Consider the following 27,932-nt stretch of genomic DNA (forward strand, 5'->3'; position numbering starts at 1 on the left):
TTATTATCTTTATAAAATGTTATATATTAAACCAAAAATAAATTATTTCGCTATTAAACTTAAATTAAATTATAATAAAAAAATAAATTAAATAAATTACATAAAAAAATGAGAACTTTTAAATAGTTGATTTGAAATTAACATTGATATATATTTTTTTCAAATTTATATTTTATTCAAAAATAAAATCATTATTGCTTTTTTAAAAACACATAAAATCGTATTATAATATCGACAGAGACAAATAATAAAATAGAACAATAAAATCGAGATGTGTCTCGCTGCATTACGCGAGTATTCTTCTAGTCTTCTCTAATAGAGACGTTATAAGAACCGTGAGTTCAAGTGTGTCGATAAAACGGACAATATCTAATATGATTGATTTGAAATGTTACAGAATTAATGATTCAAAATAACTTTTTGCTAAAAATAAAACATTTAATGGTAATATTTTGTTGGGAACCAAATGATATTTTTTTTGAAAATTGAGGGACTATTTCTGTAAAATTTACCAAATATCTGTCTATAAAGACCTTGAGCACCGGCTTCCTCTGTTCAATCATTCTCTCTCTTTCTTTCTCTCTCATCTGATTCGCACTTTAAGATTTCAAAAAGTTAATGCACACAGAAAACAAAAGGACGAAAACTAAAGGAAAACGCGTACCAATTGGTTAAAGATCTGCATCGTTTTCTTCCACAATCCTCGTCGTTATCCTCTCAACCGGAAGGACTTTCAGAGTATGGGCATTGATTTTGATTTTAATTTGCCATTTCCAACAAAAAGTCACCATACGTCATGATCCTCTTGCTCTGAAGTCTGAACTATCGGTCGAGATCAACATAGTGGATTCCAGTTCTTCACGCGTAAGTGCCACATTCAATCTCACTATTTCATGTTCTGATTGGTTAAACTTTTTGTCAAATTGTGTAGTTGCTGTTGTTCGTATCTGGTTACTGAGTGGAGTGATGGAAAAAGAGAAGTAAAATTGATTTGAAATTTGAACCATTTGATGATTCAAAATCTGTGGATTTTCGCGGCAAACAATCTAATTTTCGTTTTGAACAATTTCTTTTCTTCTGCTACTGGATCTTAAATTCTTAATATCGATATTTCGTTTTCGATATTGCTAAATATTTTGATTTGAAACTGCAGAATCTGAAATCGAGTCAGCGGAATTCGAGTTGCGAAGCTGAAATTTTATCTTCTAAAAAATGGGGAAAACAGGAAGGGATTGGACTCAGATCTACGCAATCTACGGCATGGACGATTGGCAAACACCGGTGTTTCTCCTAATCCATGCGATCTTCTTCTCAGCATCCTCTGTCCTCTTTCTCATATACTTCGATTGGATCTGCTCCTCTTTTGAAGCAATTCTCCCAGCCGTTTTTTCCAGCGGTTTCGCTAGATTCGCGGCCGGTTTCACCGGCTCTGTTACGGCTCTCTCCGGCGTATGCCTCTTCTACGCTTCCGGCAACATCTTCTACTCCTCCGCAGCACTTCGCTGGGACATGGCGCAACGCATGGTAGGCGCCGTCCACGACTGGTCAACCGTCAAGACCGCCCTTGACGTCGGCTGCGGCCGCGGCATCCTTCTCAACACCGTCGCCATGCAGCTCAAAAAGGAAGGAAGCTCAGGGCGAGTCGTCGGGTTAGATCGGAAGAACACGACGTTATCAACTCTTCGAACCGCCAGTATGGAAGGAGTGCAAGAGTACGTCACCTGCCGCGAGGGAGACGCGCGTAGGCTTCCGTTCCCGGACAATTACTTCGACGTGGTGGTATCGGCGGGGTTCGTTCACACGGTAGGGAAGGAATTCGGGCAGAAGACGGCGGCGGCAGCGGCGGAGCGGATGAGAGTGGTGGGGGAAGTTGTTAGGGTTTTGAAGGAGGGTGGGGTTGGGGTCGTATGGGACCTGGTTCACGTGCCGGAGTACGTTCAGCGGTTACAAGAATTGAAGATGGAGGACGTCCGTGTGTCTGAGCCGGTGACGGCCTTCATGGTCTGTAGTCACATCGTATCATTTCGCAAGCCAAGTCAGCACGTTGTGGGTCCCAGTGAGGTCAGATTAGACTGGAGATAAATGGATTTTTTATATATTTATTATCCATTAAAATGTAACTGTCTATAAATCGTCAACTTTTTATTTCTTATATATTTCACATTACCTTCGCAAGAACTGTAAACATAATCATATACAATATTTTTATAAGATATAAACAAAAATTAGTATAAGAATAAGAAGGTGTTTGGTTCATGAAATTTGGTGGAATTGGAATGTCCAAATCTTTGATCAAATTCTAAATACAATGTTTGATTCATAGAATAGATGTGAAGGAATCCTTTCAATTCTAACAAATTCCTTAAGTCACGGATTTCACAATTTCATCGCATATACCACGGATTTCAAATTTCAATCCAACAAATTCATTAGCCCTCATGCAAATTAATCGACGCTGTATCTCAATTTGTTCTGCTCTGCTATGCTCGATCTCATTTAAAACTAGGAACGACAATGGGCCAGGTTCGGGCCTGTTATTGGTATTTTCATTCCCGAAACCGATAACTAAAACCGTCTCAGTGACCGTCCTGATCCCCGTCGGAGATCCCCATCCGGTCCCCACGGTTTCCCCGTTGGGGAACCGGTTAAGGTAAAAATCATCTTTTTCCCGTTCACCGTTGGTTATAACCGAAACCCGAAACAGATCTAAAGAAATTACAAATATGTTAATTTTCACAACTAAAAGTAAATTACAATTTTTTAAAGATGCAAGTTTAAATGTCTCAAACATAGTCGAATCAATTACAAACAATGTATTACATTACGATATAAAACTAAACATCATACAACAAAAATCACGATTTCAAAACTAGACTTTTTCGTGAGCCTTATTTGGGTTGTTGAAGTAAAGTGGATAATTTTTTTTAAATTTTAATGTTACTATTTTCTTTTAATGATATTATATATATATACATATATGTGTGTGTGTGTGTGTGTGTATATATATATATATAAAATTAAAATTAATATATTTACACATATCAGGCCAGACCAGGCCGGGCCCGGCCGATGATCACTGTCCCCGTCCTCGTTAAAATCCTTGAATTTGTCCCCAATCCTTGCCCCGTCCCCGATAAGATGTCCCCGAACCGCCTGAAAGTTTCAGTTTTCACCATTGGTTTCGGGTTTTTTTGCCATCCCTATTCAAAACTGTTCGATCTGGCATGTTTGACCTCTCTCTCGTTCTTTCCATCCTAAAAAGGATTTTCTCGAAATGTCATCTATGTAATTTTCTCGTTGAATTCCGTGAACGAAACAAAAAAAATTCCAATTCCGTTAATAATTTCATTCCAATTCCATCCATCGAAAACGCAATCAAAAGACATGATCAAATTCATTTCATTCCTTCAAAGTCAAATTAATTTGATGAATTCCAATTCCATCGAATTCTATTCTACGAACCAAACGTCCCCTAAAAGTTAAAGTGAAAAAAGTAAGAAATTTTTTGAACTGTTGCTTACTTTTCCATCATATGAATTATACTTATTACGAGAATTTTGATTTAATATATCTCAATATATTATATTAGTGTTGTTTTTTTAATTAAGATTGGTCTAAAAATAATATTTTAATTGGAATCCAACCAACTTATATAAAAGCAAACATATTTAATTGATAAAAACACAAACATATGCCGAGTTATTATTCTTTTCATTTTTAAATCAGATTTGTTAATACTATACTCGTCCAATAACAGTACATGTTTCAATCTCATATATTTCTAAATTTTTGATTTTACAGTGTACTGTACTAGATATTTATATGTTAACAAAAATCACAACATAATACGTAATTATTTGATCTGATCAAATGTTTTTGGCTCTACACTTTTTTTTTATCTAAAGACAAGCAAAAGAAAATGTATACCAAAAAAAAGTTCAAAATATTCTTTCTAAGTCTAAAAGATATTAAATCTATTTTTTTAATAATATATTTAATATTAAAATAGATTTAATATACAGGGACATGGCAAATATCACGTTACCTGACCCCGTCCCAACCCCTCGTCACCAGTTTTAGGAGAAATCCTTAGCCCCGTCAGAAAGATATACTGAATGGAGCGAGTCTCATCCTCATGCCTAATATCATATGATATGGACCATTTCTTCTCCACCATGTTGAAGACGTTTTGAACATTCGATATGTTGTATATTATTTTTATTTTAATTTATACAGGTATTTTCCTACATATCAAAACACTGTTATTTTGTGAAAAAGTAACAAAAATATTGAATGATGATTATGCTTAATGAAATGAGACAAAATTCATCTAGAAGCATAGGTTATGTTGGTTTGTTTATTGTGGCCACATGTTCATGATTGAAGCATGTTAGATAATAGATTATAGCTTCTTCACATACTCTTGCTTTGTTTTTCATCAAACTTCTCTTAAAACAACTGGTTTTATATTTTATTTCTTATACAGTATTTTATTTATAATAAACTTATAAATTTAATGACTTATAAACTAATATCACATTGGATATTATTGATTCTAAACTCAAATATTAGTCTTTCTTTGGCTAGTTTTAACTGTATTTGGTTGAGTTGTCACAAATCTGCACATAATGTTTTCTGTCTTTCTGCCAGCGACTGGGAAGTTTAAGGATGCTTTTGATATACGGCTTGTAGCTATAAGGATGCTTTTGATTCCTGTAATATATAAAGAAATTCAACTGGATAAGGTTGAAGTTATTGTCTAAAAACACCTGTTCAATGAAGGCTTGGATTGCCAAAGTGGGTAAAGGTCAATGAGGGAGTTGCGGTTGGAGGACAAGGGTTTTGAGCATGGAAAACTGGTTTAGGCCGTAACTGAGATTTCTAACGAGAGATTTTTTGAAGCAAGGAGAGAAGAAGGTGAGCAACATAGACCCGTCGAAAGAGAATGGTTAGATGAAGAAACTACGACAGTAGTGGATGGCATCATCGTGCGCCATTTTCTAACACAAACAAAATTGAAGCTAATAGTTAATAGAAAAGGGTAAAATTGTCTTTTGTTAAACAATCTCGTATTTTTGTGGAGTTTTCGGTACTATGACCAAGTCTTTGCATTGCCAAAAATTCCCACAAGTTTTTATGTATCAAACGCATCCTAAAAAATAAATAGATATAAAATATATATTTTGATACCAAGTGTTTGGGAGTATATTTAAGAATAGATGATGATTAAGTAGAACAAGTGGTCCTATGGTCTAGTGGTTAGGACATTGGACTCTGAATCCAGTAACCCGAGTTCAAATCTCGGTAGGACCTTCGCTTTTCTTTTTCTCTTAGTAAATTACGTTTTTAGTCCCTATGGTTGATTCAAAACTGCTATATTAGTCCCTATATTTTTAAAACTGGGTACTTGCGCAATGCACCAAGATAAATCTTTATTTTAATATTTAATTTTTATTCTTTGTCTCCATCAATATAATACGATTTTATGTGTTTCTTTTAGAAAGTGATAATATTTTTATTTTTGAATGAAATATTAGTATCAAATTAACTATTAAACATTTTTCCTTTTTTTTGTGTAATTTTTTTAATTCAATTTTTTATTATAATTTAATTTAAATACAATAAAAAAGTAATTTATTTTTGATTTAGTAATATAAATTTTTATAAAGATAATAATTAAACATTCTGTTATAACTCAATGACTATCTTAATTATATTTTAGATTTTCTATGTTTAAAATCGATTTTTGTTCTGTATTTAATTATATTTATCTGCAATTAGTTTCATAAATTTAAAAATGGAGTTTTAATAAGTTATACTTATGCAAAATTACTTGTAATCTTGAATTTTAAGTAATATGCATCAATAAACAATATTTCATGCATAAAAATTAGGTTTTAAGAGTTTTTGTCAAATGTTTTATAATATAGTATACATTACGATTTTTGTCTTTGCAGTTTACAGTTCAAAGCTATTTTAGTCTTTATGGTTTACAATTAATTGTTTTTTCCCCTCACCCTTAACGGTATATTAATGACGGAGTCAACCTCAGGACAAAAAAAACTCTAAATTACTAACCACATAAACTAAACCGTAATTTTAAAAATAGGACTAAAGTTACAATTTTTAACAAACCACATAAACAAAAAACGTAGTTATTCGATTTACTTTTTGCGGCCCAATAATGTCGTTCGCAAAGTTTGTTGGCTATGGGCCAAAGCCCGAAAATAAGTACTTACGTTATGGATGAAGATGGTCAAAATTTGGTTTCAATATCGACCGAAAACACTTGGGCCTGTTTTTTTTGTATAAAGCCCGATTTAGGACCGATCCCCAGGTCCAAAAATTTTTTCTTCAAATTTGAACATATAAAAAGTTTTGATTAAAGATTTTTTGCACAATATCTTGTAGAAATCTTGAAAAACGTTAAATTATGATTCATAAAAAAACTTAAATTTAAAAAAAAAATTGGGGCTATATAATTGATTCCGATCCCGAAACCGTTTTGGGGCCGGGTGGGGTCTCGGATTTTCGTAAACATTATAATCGTTTCCAAACTATTGATTCAATCATAACCGGTCCTAAACCATTCCTAAGTTGGACCGACCCCATTTAGACCATCTCAACGTTTGGAGTTATGGATCTTCGTTTTGGGCTAAACTTCAAGGCCCATGAAGATTAAAATAGCAATAAATTTCTAATATTTTAGATAATCTCTTGGAAATGTTATTATTTTCATAAAAAAAATATGTCTGGATCAGAGAAAAATAAAGGGGTGTTTGGTTAGAGGTATTAAACAGTAATTAATATGAATAGAAAAAAAAAATTGTTTGGTTTTTTTATAATATAATAAGTTCATTCCTCTATAAGCCCAAAATTTCATTACTAGATAAAATGAGGGGATTGAAAATCATTCCTATATTCATTCTCTGTCGTTTTCATTCTCATTCGTCAGCATTAGCCAAACAGACCATTGTTGTCGTATTCATCGTCATTTTTAGGATGTATGTTTTTGTAAAAACTTTATTCCCGTAATTCTTCAAAAGTTATGTAAACTATACTTCAAGTACTGATACTAATGTTGTCGTATTCAGTTCCATCGACAAAGCATTTGTATTTTATCAGAGATACTTTCTTAAAAGTTCATTTATATGTCAGCCATTATTATAAGAACACTCTAGGATTTATGTCTTCTGTAACAGTCACGATTGGTTCCATTTTATTGCGAACATAGCTGTTGAATGCAACGTCAGTAACTTTTTCGGAGAGTTATTAAAACAGTAAAGAATTTTATATGGGAGCCCAGTCTATAAACAGTAAAGGATCACAGTCAAAAAGTTAAAAAAATTACCTAGGTTAAAATTTATTTTTTACAGAATTCACCTCCCCCATTAGAATTTTCCATGGGAGCCCAGTTTATAAAATTCTTGGATCTGCCACGGCCTCTCCTATCCTTTTCTCTCTCATGTAATACACTATCACACACTGTCAGAATTAAAAGAATATCCACACTGTGTGTTATCTTGTGTGCATATTTAACTGTGTGTGCGCATATCTATGCTATGAAGAGAAGAAAAAGAAAGAAGAGGGGAGAGAGGAGAAAGAAAATTCTAAAATAAATTAGATTTTATTTTTTTAACTAATCTTTCATGGTTTAAATCAGATGATACAGATTTCACAAATTATTAAGTTTTTAAAAGAAAACTCAAAACATTCAAAAAAAGACTTGATAACCTAATTTTGGGGGCAAATTACATGAAAAAGTAACGTACCTTAACTTGATTTACATTATGGGTAACATACTTTCATAACTTCTATTTTGGTATCTAAGATGTAAAGTTTTTAAACATTTAAGTACCCCGGGTAACCGGTTGAAACATCAACCGGTTACCGTGCAGATGTGGCGAGTGATGAGATGAAATTGGGTTGAATAACAAATAATATTGAGTTGGATACCACTTTACTCGTCACATCAACATGATAACCAGTTAATGTTTCAACCAGTTACCTGACTATTTATGGCTATTTAACATGGTGGAGACAAGTTGCAACATGGGTAGCCCAATCCTCTTGCATATAATTGATTTGCCGTACCATAAATTCTACACAATTTTCACAACCATATATAATATTCTCCAATTTGTGGTCAACCACTTTTATACCACAAAAATATTTATGGAGATATTTTTTGGCTGTATTTATATTTATTAGTTTTGAGTTTACAATCACATATTGTGGGCCCCAACAAAACCTAAATATGCGTGTTATCGTGTCGATATATCTGGTCATGTCAATCCACAATTATTTATGTAGAATGTTCATTTCATATGAATTCGCAAATTTTAAAAGACAGCTATGATACTTTCGCAAGGAACGCAGTCGATAAAAGTGAACAGTTTTTTTGGGCCGACTGTATTTTTTGGTTCCTTGTGTTATGGTAAAGACTCCTGTAAACATGTAGTAATATATTACCGAACGCATAACTTTGAACTTGTAACACAAAAACTATTACAACAACTTTAAATATGATGTTTTATTTCTTGGTACTGTTAATCATGTCTTATAAAACAGTCTTTTTAGGACGTTTAGAAAATTTGACGTCATATAAACCTAATTTTGTTGTCGTGTTGCCCAAATACAAGACGTGACGTAAATTCAATCCCAAACCCCTCGTTAGGCTCAATCACTGAGTGAACTAAGAAATACCCTTCACATTGGTATCTTTGAAAACGAGTTTCATATAGAATTATGAGATTGTCGGTAATCAACTTTTTCTCGAAATATTAATGAATAAAAATATAATTACTAATCACAAGAGTGGTGCCTGATTAGTTTGAGCTTGGCTCCAAAGGTTAAAAGTACTAGGAGGTCTTAGGTTCAAATTCTCTTGTGGCCACGGAGGTTCAAATACGATGACTCCAGGCTATCTGCAAAGCAAATGGTCGTTTTGGAATTAATCAGCACATATAGCTAGTTGTTCAGGTTAATCAAAAAAATAAATTACTTATTTTTTTTTTGAACAAAATGAAACAAATAATGAAGACTCATCCTGTCTACGTGGACCAATCAGTGATCGAAAACTAAGCGGTGTACATTTCATACGATAAACACAACACGCTGTGCATCCCCCCATCATACTCCAATGGACCATCATCATCCAACCAATCAGATCCCAATCTTCCACATTTCTACAAAAAAAGTCAAAAAATTGCCACGTCCGTACACAAAACCCCGTGTCTCGAATACACAAGATCACCCACGTAACTACTGTGCTATAAAACCCAACAACCTCCCCCCTAGATTGAATCGGAGAAAGCAGTCCGATTAATTTTCCGGCGGATAAAATACGAATCATTTCGCTTCCCCCACGACGGAAACACTAATGGCCGCCGCCGCTGCTTCCATTAGTACCGCCGCCTTCCTCCCACTCCATAAACCTACCAAAGATTTCAAATCCTTCGTACCCACTTCACAAACACCTAAATTCTTGACGAAAATTAAGCCGGCAGCCGTAGCAATCAAGGCGGTAGGGAAGGAGCAAGATGTGATACACGTACAGAGCATCGATTTTTCCGATCACCAAGGCGGTGGTGTGGTGGGTGAAATTGAGAGGGAGGTTGAAGGAGGAAAAGAGGTTCAGTTGATTAGCGGGTTTGGTGGTAGTGAAGGAAGATTGTCTTTTGAAGGTGGGTTTTCGTCGGCGACGACGGCGGGTTCTTCCGGTGGTGGTGTTGGTAATGGAAATCAGGTGGTTGAGGGTGATGATTTTGATAAATTGATCGATAGAGCTATTAATGCCACCATTGTTCTTGCTGCTGGTACTTTTGGTATCACCAAACTGCTCACCATTGATTATGATTATTGGCATGTAAGTTCATCAATCTACCATTAATTCTACTACTTTCAAATCTTTCTAATTTGGGGATATCATGATATGTTAGGGGCTGTGTGATTGGTTTTCCGTTAGTTCTTAATGGATAAAGCTGTCTTGTCTGTTCAGGAGGGTTGTCTTCGTAAATAGGAGTTTGGCATTCTGCATAAAGCCCTTGGAAGCTTAGTGAATAAGTCACTTTCTATATCATTGAGCCACTACCAAATAATGATGTATAGTTGACTGAATAAGTTGCAAGGCTCGTTAAGCTGCAAACAAACAATCGCAAGTTTGGAAAAAACTTGGCTGCTTAGTGAGTAAGCCACTTTTAATATCATTGAGCCACTACCAACTATGATGTACAGCTAACCGAATAAGTTACGAGTCTCGTTAAGCTTGTTAAGCTGCAAAGAAACAAACACAAGTTTGAAAAAAAAAACTTGGTGTTCTGCATAAAGCTCCCCCTAGAAGCTTAGTGAATACACCACTTTCGATATCATTGAGCCACTACCAAACTATGATGTATGGCTGATCGTTAAGCTGCAAACAAACAAACGCAAGTTTGGAAAAAAACTTGGCTTTCTTTATAAGACTTCCCCTAGAAGCTTAGTGAGTAAGACACTTTCTATATCATTGAGCCACTACCAAACAATGATTTATAGCTGACTGAATAAGTTGCGAGTCTTGTTAAGCTTATTAAGTTGCAAACAAATAGACCTTTACTCTATTTGAACTTGCATAATCTTTAGCAAGTTTGCATCTTTCTTTTAGGGTTTAATTGAACTTGCAGAAAATATAATTTTCTTGTTTCTTTCCAGCTAAAAATTCTGGAATTTTATTGCAGATTTCTTGGTTCTTGGTCTTTATTGATTTGTTTTTGTTTCTTTAACTTGTATAGCTTGACCTGAAGTGGGATTGTTTTCTTAATGGTTTAGAACCCTTCACTGGAGACCATTGATGCAAAAAGCGTAGAATATTGTAAGAATATATATGAAACCCCATCAGATTACGCTTCAATTGAACCATTGGGGAGAGGAGGTTCTGACACACACACACACACACATAGAGAGAAAAGGAGGTTCGGGGAAAACCCCCAAAAATTTGAAAACTGAGGCACACCTTGGTAACCATTCATCTAGATGTGCATACAAATAATTGAAGTTGTTTCTTGGTTTTTATGCACATGTGCACAACGTATAAATTGCTTACAAATTACTTGTATGCACATGTGCATACCGTCTCTGGATGAACGATATCCAAGGTGTTCTTCAGTTTTTCATTTTTTTGCGGTTTTCCCTGAACCTGACCCTATATATATAGAATTGATCCAAGTTTAGCCGACGTGATACTCCAAGACGCTCCCTCCAACTGGAGGCCACACGGACACAAATGTGGTAGAAAACTGAACCCCATCAAATTACATCCCAAAAGAGCCGTTCAGTAGAAGAGAGGTTCCAACATATATTGAAAAGAATGGTCCATATCTAGCCAATGTGGGACTCCATCCTTAAATTTATAGTCCCAATTCAGTTTTCAGACCCTTTATTAGAGACCCTGAAAGCAACGGTTCATAATCAAGATTTCAGAACAGGGTTTCGGTAGATAGATGTTCAAAATCATCGTTATACGTCTTTGATCAAGATTTTCCCTTTGAGTCATAGAGTTCTAATAAGTTTATTGTTTTTCCTAATAGGGATGGACCATATATGAAATACTGAGATATGCACCGCAACACAACTGGAGCGCGTACGAAGAAGCTCTTAAAGAAAATCCGCTCTTGGCAAAGATGATGATAAGCGGAGTTGTCTATTCTGTAGGGGATTGGATTGCACAGGTTCATTGGTTTCTTTAAAGTCTTGTGTTTTCATTGACAATCGATAATCAACTTCCAAAATTAACGGTTTAATCATTGAATATGCAGTGCTGTGAAGGAAAACCGCTCTTAGAATTTGATCGCACTCGCATGTTTAGATCTGGCCTCGTTGGCTTCATGTTGCACGGATCACTTTCTCACTACTACTACTATTTCTGTGAGGTAACTGCTGCAATCTGGCTCGTATTTTTCTTTTTTGTAAATTCCGCTCATACTTTTGCACAAGCCAAGTGTCTTTCACGAAACAGAGGACAATTTTGTATACATCCTACCACCCCTAGAATACTACAACAAAGTCGGTTTTATAGGACGCCAAAAATGTCTAAATGTTATTATAGACTGCTTTATAGTACTTTGGGTTGTTTGGTTGGATTTCTATGAAGTAGTATATGAGTAAAATTGTTTGTGTGAATTAATGTGTGGATTAATCCGTGTGTATATATTAGGAAGATTTTTGTTTGGAGTGTTTTTCTCATAGATGGAAGGAACATGTTTTTTAATTGGGATAGGCAAGTCTGAAAAAATCTTGGCTTTCTGCATAAAGCTCCCCCCTAGAAGCTTGCTGAATAAGCCATTTTTTATATCATTAAGCCACTACCAAACGGTCATATATATAGCTGACTGAATAAGCTCTGAGTCCTATGAAGCTCATTAAGTTGCTAATAAACATACCCTAAAGTTTATATGAACAAACAATTGTGCATATCATATAAAGGTGTCATAATAGGATGTTAGGATGCATTTGGGCATCCTAACAAGTTTTTTTAAGACGTTTTTGATAATTGAAATAAAGTGTTCTATTAGCTTTTTTATTACACTTTTTAGAAGTGTCCTACGAATACATCTTTTTTATAGTACATTTTTTCAAATAATGCCATATGAAAACTCTTATTTCAATCTTGTCCTAAAAAACGTGTTTACGATCCTTAAAAGCATCCTATCAACTTATTGCAACACTTTCACATAAGGTGCACAATTGTTTGGTCATATACTACATCTAGTCGTTGTTTGGTTGGTTTTCCATCAAGTCCTGCATGGATAAAGTTGGGGGATTATTCTGTCTGCATAGAGCGGGAAGATTTTTGTTTAGGAGAGTTTTTCATAGATGGAAGCAACGTGTTTTTTAATTGGGAGGGGCCTGTTTGGAATTTTTTTTGGCTTTCTGTGTAAAACTATACCATAGATGCTTATTAAATAAGTCACTTTCTATATCATTAAGCCACTACCAAACAGTCATGTATAGCTGACCGAATAAGTTGTGAATCTTAAGCTCATTAAACTGCCAATAAACAGTCCCTTCTCCATATTTGAGGTCCTATAAAACCGATTTTATTGTAGTTAATAGACAATAACATTCTCCTTTTTCCTCAGGAACTTTTCCCCTTTCAAGACTGGTGGGTGGTTCCCGTTAAGGTAGCGTTTGATCAAACCGCATGGGCAGCCGTATGGAACAGTATTTACTACGTGGTTGTCGGACTTCTACGATTCGAGTCGCCATTTACTATTTTTAGTGAATTAAAGACGACATTTTGGCCCATGTTGACAGTAAGTACACCGTATTTCTCTTGTACGTTTATATAAATATGATCGTAGTATAAAAAATGCTTAAGTTTGTTTCAACTTGTTATCAGGCCGGTTGGAAGCTTTGGCCATTTGCACACATCATTACGTATGGTGTCGTACCCGTTGAACAAAGACTCTTGTGGGTCGATTGCATAGAGCTCATTTGGGTTACAATACTCTCAACGTAAGTATCTTGTGTTAATCACCGGGATTATTGTTTCAGTTCAATTTGTCCATCGAGACCTGTTAGAGCCCAACATCAGCTAGACTTGGACCCCTTTTTCTTCTTAATACATGTTGGAAGCTATTTTTACTACTGAAGGGCTCTTTTGGAGAGTAATCTAATGAGTTTCATATATTGTTACATGGTATCAGAGGCAAAGTCTATCACTCTAATGATTCGACACTTAGGGGCAATCTTTGTCCGTCGACCCCCTCTTGATACTCTATGACAATAGCGTGGGACCATCTAGCCTCTTTTTGGGGGGGAGGGGGGAGGCGTGTTGGCATCCCACATCAGTTAGATTTGACTATTTCTTTCAGTATACGTTCAAACTTTCTTTTTCTATTAAGGGCTCTTTTTGAGGAATATAATGGGGTTCCATATATTTCACATGGTATCAGAGCCATTGGGAAAATCTGTTGGAGTCCCATATCGGCGACTTGGACCATTTCTTTTCAATACATGTTGAAGCTTTCTTTTCCAACTCAAGGGCTCTTTTGAAGAGCAATCTATTTGGGTTCCACATATTCTCACAAGACCTATTCGCTCATTTTTTGACAGTTTATCGAATGAGAAATCAGAAGCAAGGATTTCCGATGCACCAGTCGACCCGAATTCAAGTTCATCTTTTGACCCTTCAGAGGTATGCTACAGATTGCTTTGTGATTGCTTCACGCAAATGCCGATTCTCATTAAACGATTTTTTCTATCTTTTCTATTATCAGGAGTAAATACCCACAAAAACGAAGAATCAACCAAAAGAAGCCGAGCAGTTTTCTCCATTTTTCGTCACTGAAATCTCCATTTGGCATAGCGGCGATGGTCGAAAAATGCTGCAATGAAGGTAATGCCGCTAGTCGAAAGGCCATTGTGTCAGTTCTACGTATATGACGCTTGTATTATACCCCTAATCAGCAGATTTTTCTCTGCTAAATATGTTGTACATCCCACTCTTGTTCTTCCATTTTGACATAGAATTTAACTTGATATATATTTAGTGACGGTATTCGAGCCTCGTGAAAACGCTCTTATTAAAGCTTTACAGTTTTAGCAGTTTCGTGTAGTTATATCACGACAACAAAATCGGCTTTATAAGATGCTAAAAATGTCCTAATGTCATAATATTACTAGCTTATAACAAGGCACGTTTGAGAAGTGTCTTATGACACGTTTACATAAGACATTTTTTCTACATGACCACCGATAGCACGCTTTGTTTCAAAAATTGGTCCAAAAGGATACATCCGTTTAACTTGTTGTAACACATTTATGTAGGAAATAGTGTTGTTATTTGGTTCTATAACTCAAGTCTTATAAAACAGTTTATTAGGACATTTAAGGTTTGTTTGTCAGCAGCTTAATTAGACTCGCAAATATTCGGCCAGCTGTACATGATTGGTTGGTAATGGCTTAATTATATAAAAAAGTGGCTTATTCAATAAGCTTCTAGGGAGAGTTTTATGCAGAAAGTTAAATTTTTTTTTTCCAAATATATTTCTCCCAATTAAAAAACATCTGTTTCTATCTATGAAAAACTTTTCTCAAACAAAAATCTTCCCAATCGATACACAGATGAATACGCACATAACTTTATTTGGGAGAGTTTTTTTTAGGTGGAAGAAGCGTGTTTTTTAACTACGAGGTGTGGTTTGAAAAAAACTTGGCTTTTTACATAAAACCCCTTTTATAAGCAACTTCCTGTATCATTAAACTACTACCAAAGAGTCGTGCACAGCTGAACGAATAAGCTCTAAGTCCCATTAAGCTCGTTAAGTTGCCAACAAACATGCCCAATAAAAACCAACCGAACAATCCCTCAGACAATTTTGACGTCCTATAAAGCCGATTTTGGTGTATCGGACGTAATCACAAGAGTAACAGTGATCGGAAACGAATAACAGACATATTTACCGATTGAATTCGATCGAAACGATGAACGATTACAAACCAACATCTAAATAGCCATGGACATAACAGCCAGGCGGCTAGGTGTCGGCCGGAAATCAAACCACCGCCAGGTCAATTTACGAGCAGGTGGAGTCAACGCCCTCCTCACCATCTCTTTGCTGCCACGCTGCCGCCTTGGAACCACCATCTCACGACGGCTGTTCTTCCTCCTTGGCTGCAAGATCATCCTGGGTGAGGCGGCGGAATCCTTGAGCAAATCTTGATACTTTTTGACGGAAAGTGACGACGACCCTTTTGCCGGCGAAGGGTGCTGCAGGGTGGCGGCGGTGGTGGGTGCTTTCTTGATGATCATATCGTTGATTAATTGAAGAAGAAAGGTATATTTGTTTAGGTTTGATCGAAGGAGACGATGAAAACTGTGGATTGAATCAAGAGACTTTTTAACGTGAAGGGGGAGGCATCTTCTGGTTGACCAAGTCTTGTTTTTGGTGGGTTTCCTTTCACACTTGAACATTTGACTTTGACTTCAACTTTCAACCACCAAGACTTTATTTTTGAATGGATTATTATTAGTATTTAATTTAGGAAAAAGTTAAAAAAAATCAATAAATTAAATGGTTTAATTTTCAAACTAAATTTTTAAATAAAAAAGATATTAAACTTTTTTATTTTAAATGATTAAATTCTTCAACTTGTTTTATTTTAAATGATTTAATTTTCAACTTACAGAGGGGTCAAATTGTAAAAAAAGAAGTTTATGAACATGATCCACAAATACATGGACCAAATCTATAAATTAGTCAAGTGACGGAAGTGCCACTTGATCTTTGCACTTGAAAGTCCCACTAACTCGACTTCAATATATATGTTCGCGTATATCTTGGTCTATATAAAAACAATAATCGGGATCTGTCATGAAAAATAGAAAATCCCGTTTTTTATTATGAAAATTATGGGGACCATTTGATAGGTCAAAATCTTGTTGGTCTGTATCAAAGTCTTCATCCAATTTTATCATTGTTAAAGTTACGTTTGGTAAAAAATAGTTGATAAGTTAAATGATTGAAAAAATGTAAAGGGTATAACGGGAAAAAGCCGGAAATCCCATAAAGGTTATTAAAATACTATTTGAAGTAGCTGTTAGAAAAACGATCTATGACTAATCCAAAGAGTCTTTTTGAGTAAACTTAAAACGTAACCTAACTTATGGTTGCGAATAGGACCTTAAAAACGACTCTAAACATTTAAGCAATACGAGAACTCCTCCATCAAAATCCATCGTTGAAACCTTCCATCTCGACCAAATCGCTATTGATAACGAAAACTTTCCAAAACACAAGTATTTGTTAATTACCTTGTATTAGCACCAGGTCTTTTCACCGGAAGGTGCGGTGAAACGCAGAGGTCGATCGCTACAGAAGGCGACACGAGCATTCGATAGGAATATTGTGTCGACGACGGGCCGGTGGAGGTGGAAAGATAGCATGCGGGCGTCTTCTTCAGTTTTTGGTTTGGATAAGAAGGTGAGAAGATCTATTGATTAGCCATGGAGAAAGACTAAAGGGATTAATTCAAAAAGTCAAAAGAAGGTGAGATGTAACGAAAACCCTAATATGCCCTTATATTTTTAAATTAGATGTGAGATTAGACACAAATTTTACTAATATTACAAAAATGCCACCATGTTTAATAATCTTTGATTAAAAACTGTTTAATGATTGAGATTAGTCCCCATGGTACTCAACCTTTATACGGTTCTCATTTGTTTACCATTAATGGTTACCTATGATTTTTTTTTTGATTAACCTGGATATCCAACCCACTATGCGAGCTGACTAATTTTAAGGCAACCACCTGCTTTGCAGATAGCTCGGAGTCACCGCATTTGAACCTCCGTGGCCATAAGGGGATTTTTATTCCTCCTTAAATTTAAACATGGAACCTTCAGGTACTTTTGACCTTTGGAGCCAAGCTCAAACCAATCAGGCACCACCCCTGTGCATCTTGGTGCACCTTATTAGTGTTGATATTCAATTATGATTGATCCAAATGTGGAGATCTCTTCTTACGCTTCTCAACATAGTTTCGCTTCTCACTGGAATCCAACCTTACAAATACATATATATATATATATATATATATATAGGGTATATATAGGGTGTAGAATAACATCCCTATATATATATATATATATATTTGTAATAGACTGTTTTATAGAACTTAATCTCATACAAAACCTTTGTTTGTGTCATGTAAATATGTTACAATAAGTTTTTAGGACATTTTTAAAATAAACCATCTTTTTGATTTTCTTTTTCCTGTGATATTATTTGAAAATGTATCATATAAAAATATTCGTTTATAGAACATCTACCATAAAGTGTCTAATAAAAAACTAACAACACGTTCTATTTCTAAATCGTTCTAAAAAACTTGTTAAACCCCGTAAATTAAAAGTGTTCTGTTAACTCATTGCAAAGTGTAACTCTTTAACCTAGACTGCACAACCTTTTTTGGTCATATAAACTCCATACTTATAAAACACTATATCAGGACATTTAAACATATTTGACATTTCATAGATCCGATTCTGTCATAGTGATTAAAGATATCAACATCCGTCACGCAATTAAACAAACCCCACTTCTAATTAATTTAAAACACCAGTTATTCTGCAAACGACACGAAGTGCGACTGTAACAAATCCAAATATGTTATTAGTTCAGATTTCTACGTATTCATTTACTTTCTAACACGTTTTTATACGTACACGTATGTTAATCACATACGTGTACGTATTATATTTACAAATGAAATGTAATTATTTATAGATGTATTTTATGGGGTAGTAGATGGTTTCTTGTGGTATTGTTGGTAAAGGAGCTTAAATTCCTCCATTAAAGATAAAAAAAATCAAAGTCCATATCAAAATTATACCAAAAAAAGCCACAAATGATACAAAATATATTAAAGTTGATTTGTCATCTTTACTTACTAAGGAAAAACATGCAATTAGTGTGATTTAATTTATGTGGTTTTAAGATAATGATTCCTTATGATGATGGACCCACTAAGTTTTTATGAAAAATAAAAACTATAAATTAATTAATAATTAAATGAGTGGATTACAAAATTATACATATGATTCACATATACTTGTTTTACAATGTGTTTGTTTTGCATGTACTCGGTTCACAATGTAAACTTTTTTGGTTTGTTTATGAAAAAAAAATACACATGAAAAAGTTTCACATCCTGAAACAAATATATATTAATCAATACATTATATGAAAAAATCGTGTGAAACAAACTTTAAGATAGAAATTCTCACGAATATCATAAATTTTAGAGTTCTCCAATAATTATAATTATAATAATTCATGGGTATTGTTTAATTTGGATTTTAGTGTTTTAATTTTGTAATTTTTTTTTTGTTACACAAAAATCGCATAATAAATCTATCAATTAATAAAATGAACACAACATTTTATGTATCAAGTTTTTGTAAAAACAAATCGTCATTTTTAACCATAAGGGTGGTGCATGATTGGTTTGAGTTTGACTCCAAAGGTTAAACGTACATGGAGATCTCAGGATCAAATCCAAGGAGGAATAAAAATCCCCTTGTGGCCATGGAGGTTCAAATGCGGTGACTCCGGGCTATCTACAAAGCAGGTGATCGTCCTGGGATTAGTCGGCTCGCATAGCGGGTTGAATATCCAGGTTAATAAAAAAAAATCGTCCTTTTTTGTAGTAAAAATACGAAAAGAGAACCTATATATAAGTTTCAATAATAAGCATAATGAATTAAAAGATTGTATGCAATCACTTGAGTTGTGATATACTGATCAAGACTCTGGATGAAGGTAACAGATATTCTTGTATTACCTGGATTCAAATTAAGATGCTACTAAGGTCTTTCTGGCATATGGGGTTCATTTGCTAAGGTCAGGGGATTAGTCGATACATGTAAGCTGACCTGTAACACATAGTTACGATAAAATATCTGGTGTGTGCTCATTCGATCAAGATTTATACTTTTATTAAAGAAAAATGCAAACTTAATATAGTTTTCAAATAGTTGACATATTTAAAGTTTCTTTTGGTCCAAGATAACATTAATTTTACTAATCAATGTGATAATGAAGGATTAGTTTATTAGAGATTAAGTTAGAGATAATATATGAAATAATTAATGATCAAATTTGTGAAAGGTTGGTGTAAAAGATAACATGACATACTTTGAGTAATTTCTTTTTTTTCTTTTTCATTAAATTATTAACTATTTTCCCTTTTTTAATTGCTTTTTTTTTATTTCTATAGGAATCGAAAGCGATCGACTACAACGTATGCATTTTTCATGCCCTTTCGACTTTCCATTTCTTCTTACAGAAATCACCTTCAATTTCATTATAATTTACTCGTCAAAGGGTGGTTACAACTGTAATTTTATCGACTCGTTGTTCGAATTATATGAATTTTGAGAGATATATGGATGTAAATTAATGTAACGGTTGATGACGGTGAATTGTCGTCACACTTATTGATTTTTGTTCTTGATAATTAACAATCGCTAAAATAGAACGTATTTTGTTTTATAATCGGTAACAAGAGAAGTCACATTACGAAAATGTATTATAAAGACATACACTAATATAGAGCGATGCTTATTGGTATTAAAAGTAAACCCGAATTTTGCGGTTTTGATTTTTGGTACTCAAAATAATGCTCAGGGGATGTTTGAGATTGCTTTATTTTAAACAACTTATGTTTTTCTATAAAAACACTTATCAATTTATTATAAGTGATCAAAAGGGTCTAACTTCTTCAAAAACTCCTTATTATCGGTTCAACACTAGTATAAGTTGTTTATCCAAACATTCAAAAGTGCTTATTACCTATGTCACACCGAAATAAGTCAATAAATTATTTCTATAAGCAATCCCAAACATCAGTGTTTATATTTTGAAATTTCAATCTATATAAATTCAACAAGAAATGATGTGATCATAAATAGATGAAGGGTTTTCAAATTCTAACAAATAAAATAATTAAACCAATTAATGGTAATTAAATTAAAGACCGAAGAAAAGAATTAATTTTGAGTTGCATTCATATATGGTAATGATGATTTCTTGAATCTGAAAGGTATATGTTACCATCAACATATATATATATATATATATAGAGAGAGAGAGAGAGAGAGATATATATATATATATAGAGAGAGAGAGAGAGAGAGAGAGAGAGAGATGTTACATCAATGGGTGCATAATGTACAAGATTAAGCAGCCACAAAATAAAAAGATGATCATCATCTTTACCAATTAGGGTTTATACAGTGATGGAAGACCAAAAAGAGATGAACCCAGAAAAGCTCATTAAAATCATTCCCTTTTTGAGATCAAGATCATATCGAATTAATTGAAACAAGAAATCAAATTCAAGATTGTAATTAAATTAAAAAAAAAAGAGTATGATTAATTAATTTCTTAATTAATTATCTGCGTCGAATAATTTCTATACATAAAAAGTATATCATCATCTAATTAATTAAAACTGGCAACGAAATTACAGACCATTCTCATCGCAAAAACTCGTATTTTGCCCAAACAATTCTGTCACTAGCTAACTGTTGATCGATCCTCTCACTATTGATATGTAAGTTGCATCTAACTTCAAGATTCTTGATCGAAAATATATATATATTTTATATATACAAATCTATATATATAGGTGTGTATATATATATATATATATATATGTAAATAAGATCAACAAGTATAATTTAGTGTACGTTTTTCCAATCATACCCACATCTTCAGTTAACGTGATCTACGAGTACCAGTTCATTCCAGGTAATAACTGGTAGGGTTGTTGCCGGAAAACGCCATCTCCGATGGAACCTAACATTGCTTGCTGGTGGTGCATTTGTGGTGTTTGTGGTAACTGGTTGAGAAAACCGGCGATTGAACCACCGTTGTTTTCATCGGCGGTTCTTGCCGCCATAACGCCGCCATCCGTGGTGTTACTCTCTGCAAGAAATCTTTTGGTGTAGGGTACTGAATTATTGTTACTATTACCTGAATGATGGTTTTCTTCGTTCCAGAACAAACCAGGGAAGGATCTTTTGATCGGAAGAAGATTGTTTGAGGTGGTGATGTTAACGTTGTTGTTGTTGTTTTCGTTTGAGTTTAACATCGTCGAATCGAATACAACGTTGTGATGATCATGATTCTCGAGCATTGCATTGAACCCTGATGTGGGTCTGGTGATACCGAGTGATATAGACGGTGGAATAGATGCCAGCATCCCGGTCATGGTGTGATCGCCGCCACCGCCGTCGCTATCTACCGGCCTCTGAATATTGTTCTTTTTGTAGATTCGACATAAAACCCAGTCATCCAACTAAAACAAAGAACCCAATTTCATCATCAATTTATAACATCATATCAAGTGATTAATTAACTAATCAAGAAATCTTTAAGAAACACACACATATATATATATGTATGTATATATATATATATAATTATATAATACCCTTAAAGAAGCTTTTTTATTGGTGGGATCACAACCAGGGGGTTTGGAGATATTGTTTTTATTATCAGCAAGTCGATATTCATGCATGATCCAATTGGTTTTCGCCCCTTTTGGTGGCTTTCCTCCGTAAAACACAAGTGCTTTCTTCACTCCGACCTTCTGAGTTCCACCGGACGTCAACACCGGCTTATCAGTTCCGGTGGCTTTCCAGTAACCGGAAGTTGCCGCCCTGTTAGGCCGAGCTCCGTTTGGGTACTTCCTATCTCTCGGACTAAAGAAATACCACTCTTGCTCACCAAACGTCGCCTTCGCTACATCACACATAATCAAAAACCCACAAAACTCATCACATATCACATACATATACATATACACACACATATATATATATATAGAGAGAGATGAAACCCAGAAAGCAGAAGTTGAATTTGACTTTCATGGAAGTGTATATATATATATATATATATATATATATATATATACCTGGAAGTTCCCATGGATCAAACTTATAGAGATCAACTTCAGCGATGATGGCGACGGGCAAAGGAGCTGAAGCAGCTTTCTTCTTGAGGTAGTGAACCACCAACTCTTCGTCGGTAGGATGGAAGCGGAAGCCCGGCGGTAACTGAGGTTGTTTAGAAGCCGATGATGAATCTGTACTCTCCATGTTTAGATTAATCAAACACGATTCTACTACCTTATACTTGATTAATCCTTCTAAATACAAATTTTGGAAGTAATCAGAGCATCTTGCAGACAGAGGTAGAGAGAGAGAGAGAGAGAGAGAGAGAGAGAAAGAAGAATATAGGTTCACAAATTACATAGCTTTATCTTTATATTGGTATACGGAAAATAGTACCCACATGGGTATTTTCGTATATTTATACATCTTATTTGTCTTATTTTCTTTATATCATTCTAATCGTATTAAAATAGAGTATTAAAATAAGTCTCTATATTTTTATTTAATTTTAATTTATTTTAAAATAAATATCAATTAAAATAAATATATACATTTTTATTTTAATTTGTCTTAAAATAAATGTCTGCTTTTAAAAATAAAATACCTACTACTTTTTAATTTTAGGCTTAATTATAAAATGAAGAAATTAATTACTCCATATATTATTAAGGGCAAAAAGTCATTTGGTTAAGGGGTTGTTTGTTTACATCTTAATAGTTTCATTAAGAAGTAATTTCTGAATCATTAAAAGGTGAATTTTGTTTGATAAAAAAAATATGTCTCTTAATGGTTTTAAAACATTCTGAATGCTTTTGTATCATGAACCTCCCTTAACTATTAAGAGCCCTAATTTCATTGTAAATAATTATCAAACAATTATATTTCATTTTGCACTATATCATGAAAACCTCTTAATCATTTTGACCATTTAATCATTCTGCACAAAAGCATTCAACAACTGCTAAATAACCTCTAACTAAATGTAACAATTACATATGTCTAAAACTATGTGCATTTTGTATTGTGGACATTTATTTTGAGACGTCGAAAGTAATTAATTAATGCCCCAAAAACTATAGCATAGGATTTATTTGTTAGAATCTTAATTAATTAGCTTAACAAGACTTACAACATATTAGTCAATCAACCATACATGACTGTTTGATAATTGGTTAATGATATAGAAAATGACTTATTCAATAAGATTATAAGGAGGTTTTATACAGAAAGTCAAGTTTTTTCCAAACATACATTTTCCGGTTAAGTTTTTTTTTTTTCACATATGAAAAAACCATCTTAAATAAAAACCTCTCTAATCTATACATACAGACCAATTAGTTCATACAACCAGCTTTATCCATATACGATTAATTACCTTCTAAAAACTGTGAAAATTCTCTCGAAATTGGTATTATTTTTTTTTACAAATGATATAATTAAATATAGATTTAACATTAGAATGAAACGTTGCTATCCAAATTAATGTATACATCATGCGAATCCAAACTAATTTTGTAATTATGATCATCCCAAAGAAATAAAACAATTCATGATCGATCGATCCGTTGTTGTTTAACGGGTTGAGAATTTTTTACATGACGTTATTGTTTAGTTATGTTCGAATTTCGTATTTTTTGTATCATCTAATTAATTATATATTGAAGTATTTTTTTTTAATTAAAATTAGAAAAGCTTCAAGAGAGTAGTGATTAAATCCCTAAAATTATCTCAATTAAAGATAATACAATAAAGTCGAATTTGCTTCACCCATTGGAGATAAAATTACAAATGACATAAATTGATTTTGGTGAAAATCATGATATGTAATTATATATACATTTGGGGATTAATTATTTGAAAACACGTAATTTATGTGTTTCACATGATTTTTTTTGATCTAAATAGAATATTTAATGTATTGATTAACATATATTTATTTTACAATGTGTTTGTTTCGGTCATATGTATTCGACTCACAATATGAAACATTTTTAGGTGTATTTTTTGTTTCACAAAAACATCAAAATATTCACGTTGTGAATCGAGTATATGTGAAACGAACACATTGTGAAACATATATTTGTTGATCAATATTCTAAATTCTAGTATTAGATGAAAAAAAGCATATGATGAACAAGTTTTCAAGATTATCATAACTTCATGGGTTCTCAAAATAATATTCTCTTTTATATATATACACACACACACACACGAAGGATAGTCTGCGAATAAGAGTTAGGTGAGAATCGTAAGAAAAGATCTGGACCTTTGATCACTTTTAATCTCACACCCATTCAGTTGATACGGTGTATTTCAGCACCACATTAGTGTTGGTTTTCAATGAGGATTAATTCAATGGTGAATATCCTTTCTTACGTTTCTCACCTTAACTTTCATTCTCACTAGAATACACAGGTGAAATCAAATCCAGTTCAAAGAATGCAAACCTGCAAACCAACATTTATGAAAAATGATGAAAGTTCATTTACTATGATTTGAATATTAACGAAAGATGATTAAGCTCATTAATTATATTAGAAAACAATCGATATATTTACAAAACCAGTTATTCATCACACTACACGATCGATTGAGATTGATTTATACAATTCATTGTATATGCACATACAAACAAAAGGGCATAATAGTAATTTGGGAAGAAGAGGAGAGTGGGAAACTGAAAATCAAGCCCAATGAGAAGATGACACGCATGATAATGATGATGTGGCAAGGTGGGGGACCCAGCATTAGGGCAACAAAAAGGGCAAACGAGTAGAAAAAAAAGGTGAAATTGACGATTAGGGATTTGAAGACGTTTTATGCCAATGGCATCAAAAACATCGCATTCGAAGAAACATTTGGTATGGTTTTTATGTGACAAATTTTCATGCCACCATCCTTTCATTTCATTTCAATATCATCTTTTTAATCTTAATGATCAACCACTACAATTAAACACTTTTAATTTACGATAATTTCGAATTAAATATCTCCGAAGAGATTCTTCGTATAACGTAACGGGTGTCTAAAGAATTCACTTTTATGTCCGGTAAATCGTTTGAAATATGTGTTCGTGGAATATTATCAGATGAGTATATATCGATTTGCTTGGTTTGATTCATATTAAAAGTTTAATGAAACTTTTGTAATGATTTGATTATTATTCGACAATTGTTTCTGTTGAAAAGAGGAGATGAAATTAAAAAAAGACCTTCTGCTTTGTCTTATTCCTATAAGTCTTTAGTTTTGATAAGGATATATAAACGGAGATTTAAACTGGTATCGGTATTAACGGAAAAGCAATTTTGGAGTGAGGTGTTCAATCGTTTGGTAGATAACTTGAAAGGGATCATATTTGACCAGTGATTATAGAGAGAACGTCGATATGCACTTCATGCGAAGGGAGGTAATCGTCGTTAGGGGTGCAAAAATCCTAAAAGACTCTGAAGCAAAAATCCCTTTCAGGGTTTTCTTGAGAAGCTAATGTCGTTATGCAAAAACGAGGGGTTTTTTATAAGCAAAAAGTGTAGATTATTATAAAAACTACTGTCGGAGGGTTTTGCTTATAAGAACCTTCCAGTGGAAGAGTTGTTATAAGAACGTCACATATTTGGAGTTCTTATAAGAACCTTACATATTTTGAGTTCTTGTACAAGAATCTTGATTCTTACTTTGATCTTTGTGTTAAATAACAATTTATTAGTTTATATATATACATATATATATATATATATATATATATATTTATTGACTTTTATATTATATATAATTAGTACTTCATTCGTCCCAAAATAAACATTCACAATGAAAATGGTACACAATTTAAAAAATATGTAATTACTACACTTTTTAATCAACTAAATGACAATTTTACCTTTAATAATAATAAAAAAAAATTCTTTATCTTATAATTAAGAGTAGAATGTGGAACTTATTTTGAAAGAGAGATGTAATATGTATGTATATATAAAATCTATCTATAATTTTAGATAGATTTCTAATTTAATAAATTAAAAATGATATAAAAAAAATAATCGAAAATAGGTTCTTAATTATGACAACTTTGATTGAAGATGATATTTAAGAATATCTCCATCAAGGTAAAAGATTGACAAAGCATAGGACGAGGAATCATAATCCTAAAGAGTGTGTGAAATGAATAATCAATCTTCTTTAATTTTTGTATTTACTATATCTGATTTTTTTTAATTAAACTGGATATCCAACTTGTTATGCGAGCCGACCAATCCTAGGACGACCATCAGTTTCACGGGTAGTTTGGAGTCATCGTATTTGAACCTTCGTGACCACAAGGGGTTTTTATTTCTCATTAGATTCGAATCTAACATTTCCCGACACTTTTGTTCTTTGGAGGCCAAGCTGAAAACAATCGAAGACCACCCTTGTGGTTCTAAAAGTGAATTCCTGTATATACCAAAACTTGAAAATTAATAGAATTTTTTACATTTCAAAATGAAAAAAACATAAACCATTAATTCAAGGTTATTAACATTTTATTCGTTAAATCATTCATTTTGATATCTTTTATGGAAAACATCTTTGTGGCTTATATTTTCATATGTTTTTGGTCCATATGTCTTGACACCGTTAAAAAGATTTGTTAAATGAGTTAAAACAAGGGGTATTTTAGTCTTTTTCTATGTTTCTCTAACTTATTTGTTAAAAAAATTATAATTTTTTTTATATCCATTAAATTTTTAACACGTGTCTATATGTTTTCCTTTACTCCCTCCAACGAATTCTCCAGCAACCAAACTCCGACCAAGACATTCAATCCCCGTCATCTCCAAGGTTGTTATAGTCGTTCTGTAATCTTGGCTACCTGTTCTTTTTGTCGTTAATAATGGTTATCCATATGCTTAGTCTAGCCTCTACTGGAACTTGTTTACTTTAAACTTTTGTTGGATCAAAATGTAGAACAAACAATTCAAGAATGAAAATAGTAATCAAGAACAGAAACATTGATCTAAATAACAAATTAAGATAAACAATAAAGTTGTACCAATTCGTTCAACTTGTTAAATCAAAACCCTAAATCAAGTATTTATGAACTAAAACCTTAAATCTGAATCTCATAAATAAGAACACCCAAAATCGGAGATCTAATGTGAAGATGAGGAGAAGTTGAAGGTCTAGGGTTTTGCTTTTGTTTTTTGATTAACCTGGATATCCAACTCGTTATACGAGCCGCCTAATTCCAGGGCGATCACCTGCTTTGTGGATAGTCTGGAGTCACCGCATTTGAACCTCCGTGACCACAAGATGATTTTTATTTCTCCTTAGATTCGAACTTGGGACCTCCAAACACTTTTGACCTTTGGAGACCAAGCTCAAACCAATTGGACACCATTCTTCTGCTTTTGTTATTTGAATCAAGACGAATAGAAGATGAAGATGGTGAATGAACTTCTGCTTCTTTAGATGGGATGAATTGATGATGAGGATGAAAAAGCTTTTGCTTTTGTTG

The 27,932-nt window shown here is 33.5% G+C and overlaps 3 protein-coding genes and 1 non-coding gene across 4 annotated transcripts; 3 read left to right on the top strand and 1 right to left on the bottom strand.

The window, feature by feature from the left end:
- The first annotated feature begins 1,192 nt into the window (after window positions 1–1,192).
- Window positions 1,193–2,207, top strand: LOC112514971. The gene has a single exon (XM_025121624.1). The coding sequence runs from the start codon at window positions 1,213–1,215 to the stop codon at window positions 2,080–2,082; it is 870 nt and encodes a 289-aa protein (XP_024977392.1). The 5' UTR covers window positions 1,193–1,212; the 3' UTR covers window positions 2,083–2,207.
- A 3,034-nt stretch (window positions 2,208–5,241) lies between these two features.
- On the top strand, window positions 5,242–5,313 carry TRNAQ-CUG. Its single transcript has one exon. It is a non-coding gene; the product is annotated as a tRNA-Gln (tRNA).
- Window positions 5,314–9,314: 4,001 nt separating this feature from the next.
- Window positions 9,315–14,553, top strand: LOC112514702. The gene is made up of 7 exons (XM_025121299.1): window positions 9,315–9,868; window positions 11,565–11,705; window positions 11,793–11,906; window positions 13,116–13,289; window positions 13,376–13,491; window positions 14,092–14,173; window positions 14,256–14,553. Exons 1-7 carry the CDS (start codon window positions 9,383–9,385, stop codon window positions 14,259–14,261), a joined length of 1,119 nt encoding a protein of 372 aa, XP_024977067.1. The 5' UTR covers window positions 9,315–9,382; the 3' UTR covers window positions 14,262–14,553.
- Window positions 14,554–21,273: 6,720 nt separating this feature from the next.
- On the bottom strand, window positions 21,274–22,648 carry LOC112514666 (NAC transcription factor 56-like). Its single transcript, XM_025121255.1, has 3 exons — window positions 22,465–22,648; window positions 21,982–22,292; window positions 21,274–21,846 (listed from the first exon to the last, which is right to left on the bottom strand). Exons 1-3 carry the CDS (start codon window positions 22,646–22,648, stop codon window positions 21,274–21,276), a joined length of 1,068 nt encoding a protein of 355 aa, XP_024977023.1.
- Between the last annotated feature and the right edge of the window lie 5,284 nt (window positions 22,649–27,932).

This window comes from Cynara cardunculus (assembly GCF_001531365.2).
Source record: "Cynara cardunculus var. scolymus isolate 2C chromosome LG 6, CcrdV1, whole genome shotgun sequence".
Lineage (NCBI taxonomy): Eukaryota > Viridiplantae > Streptophyta > Magnoliopsida > Asterales > Asteraceae > Cynara > Cynara cardunculus.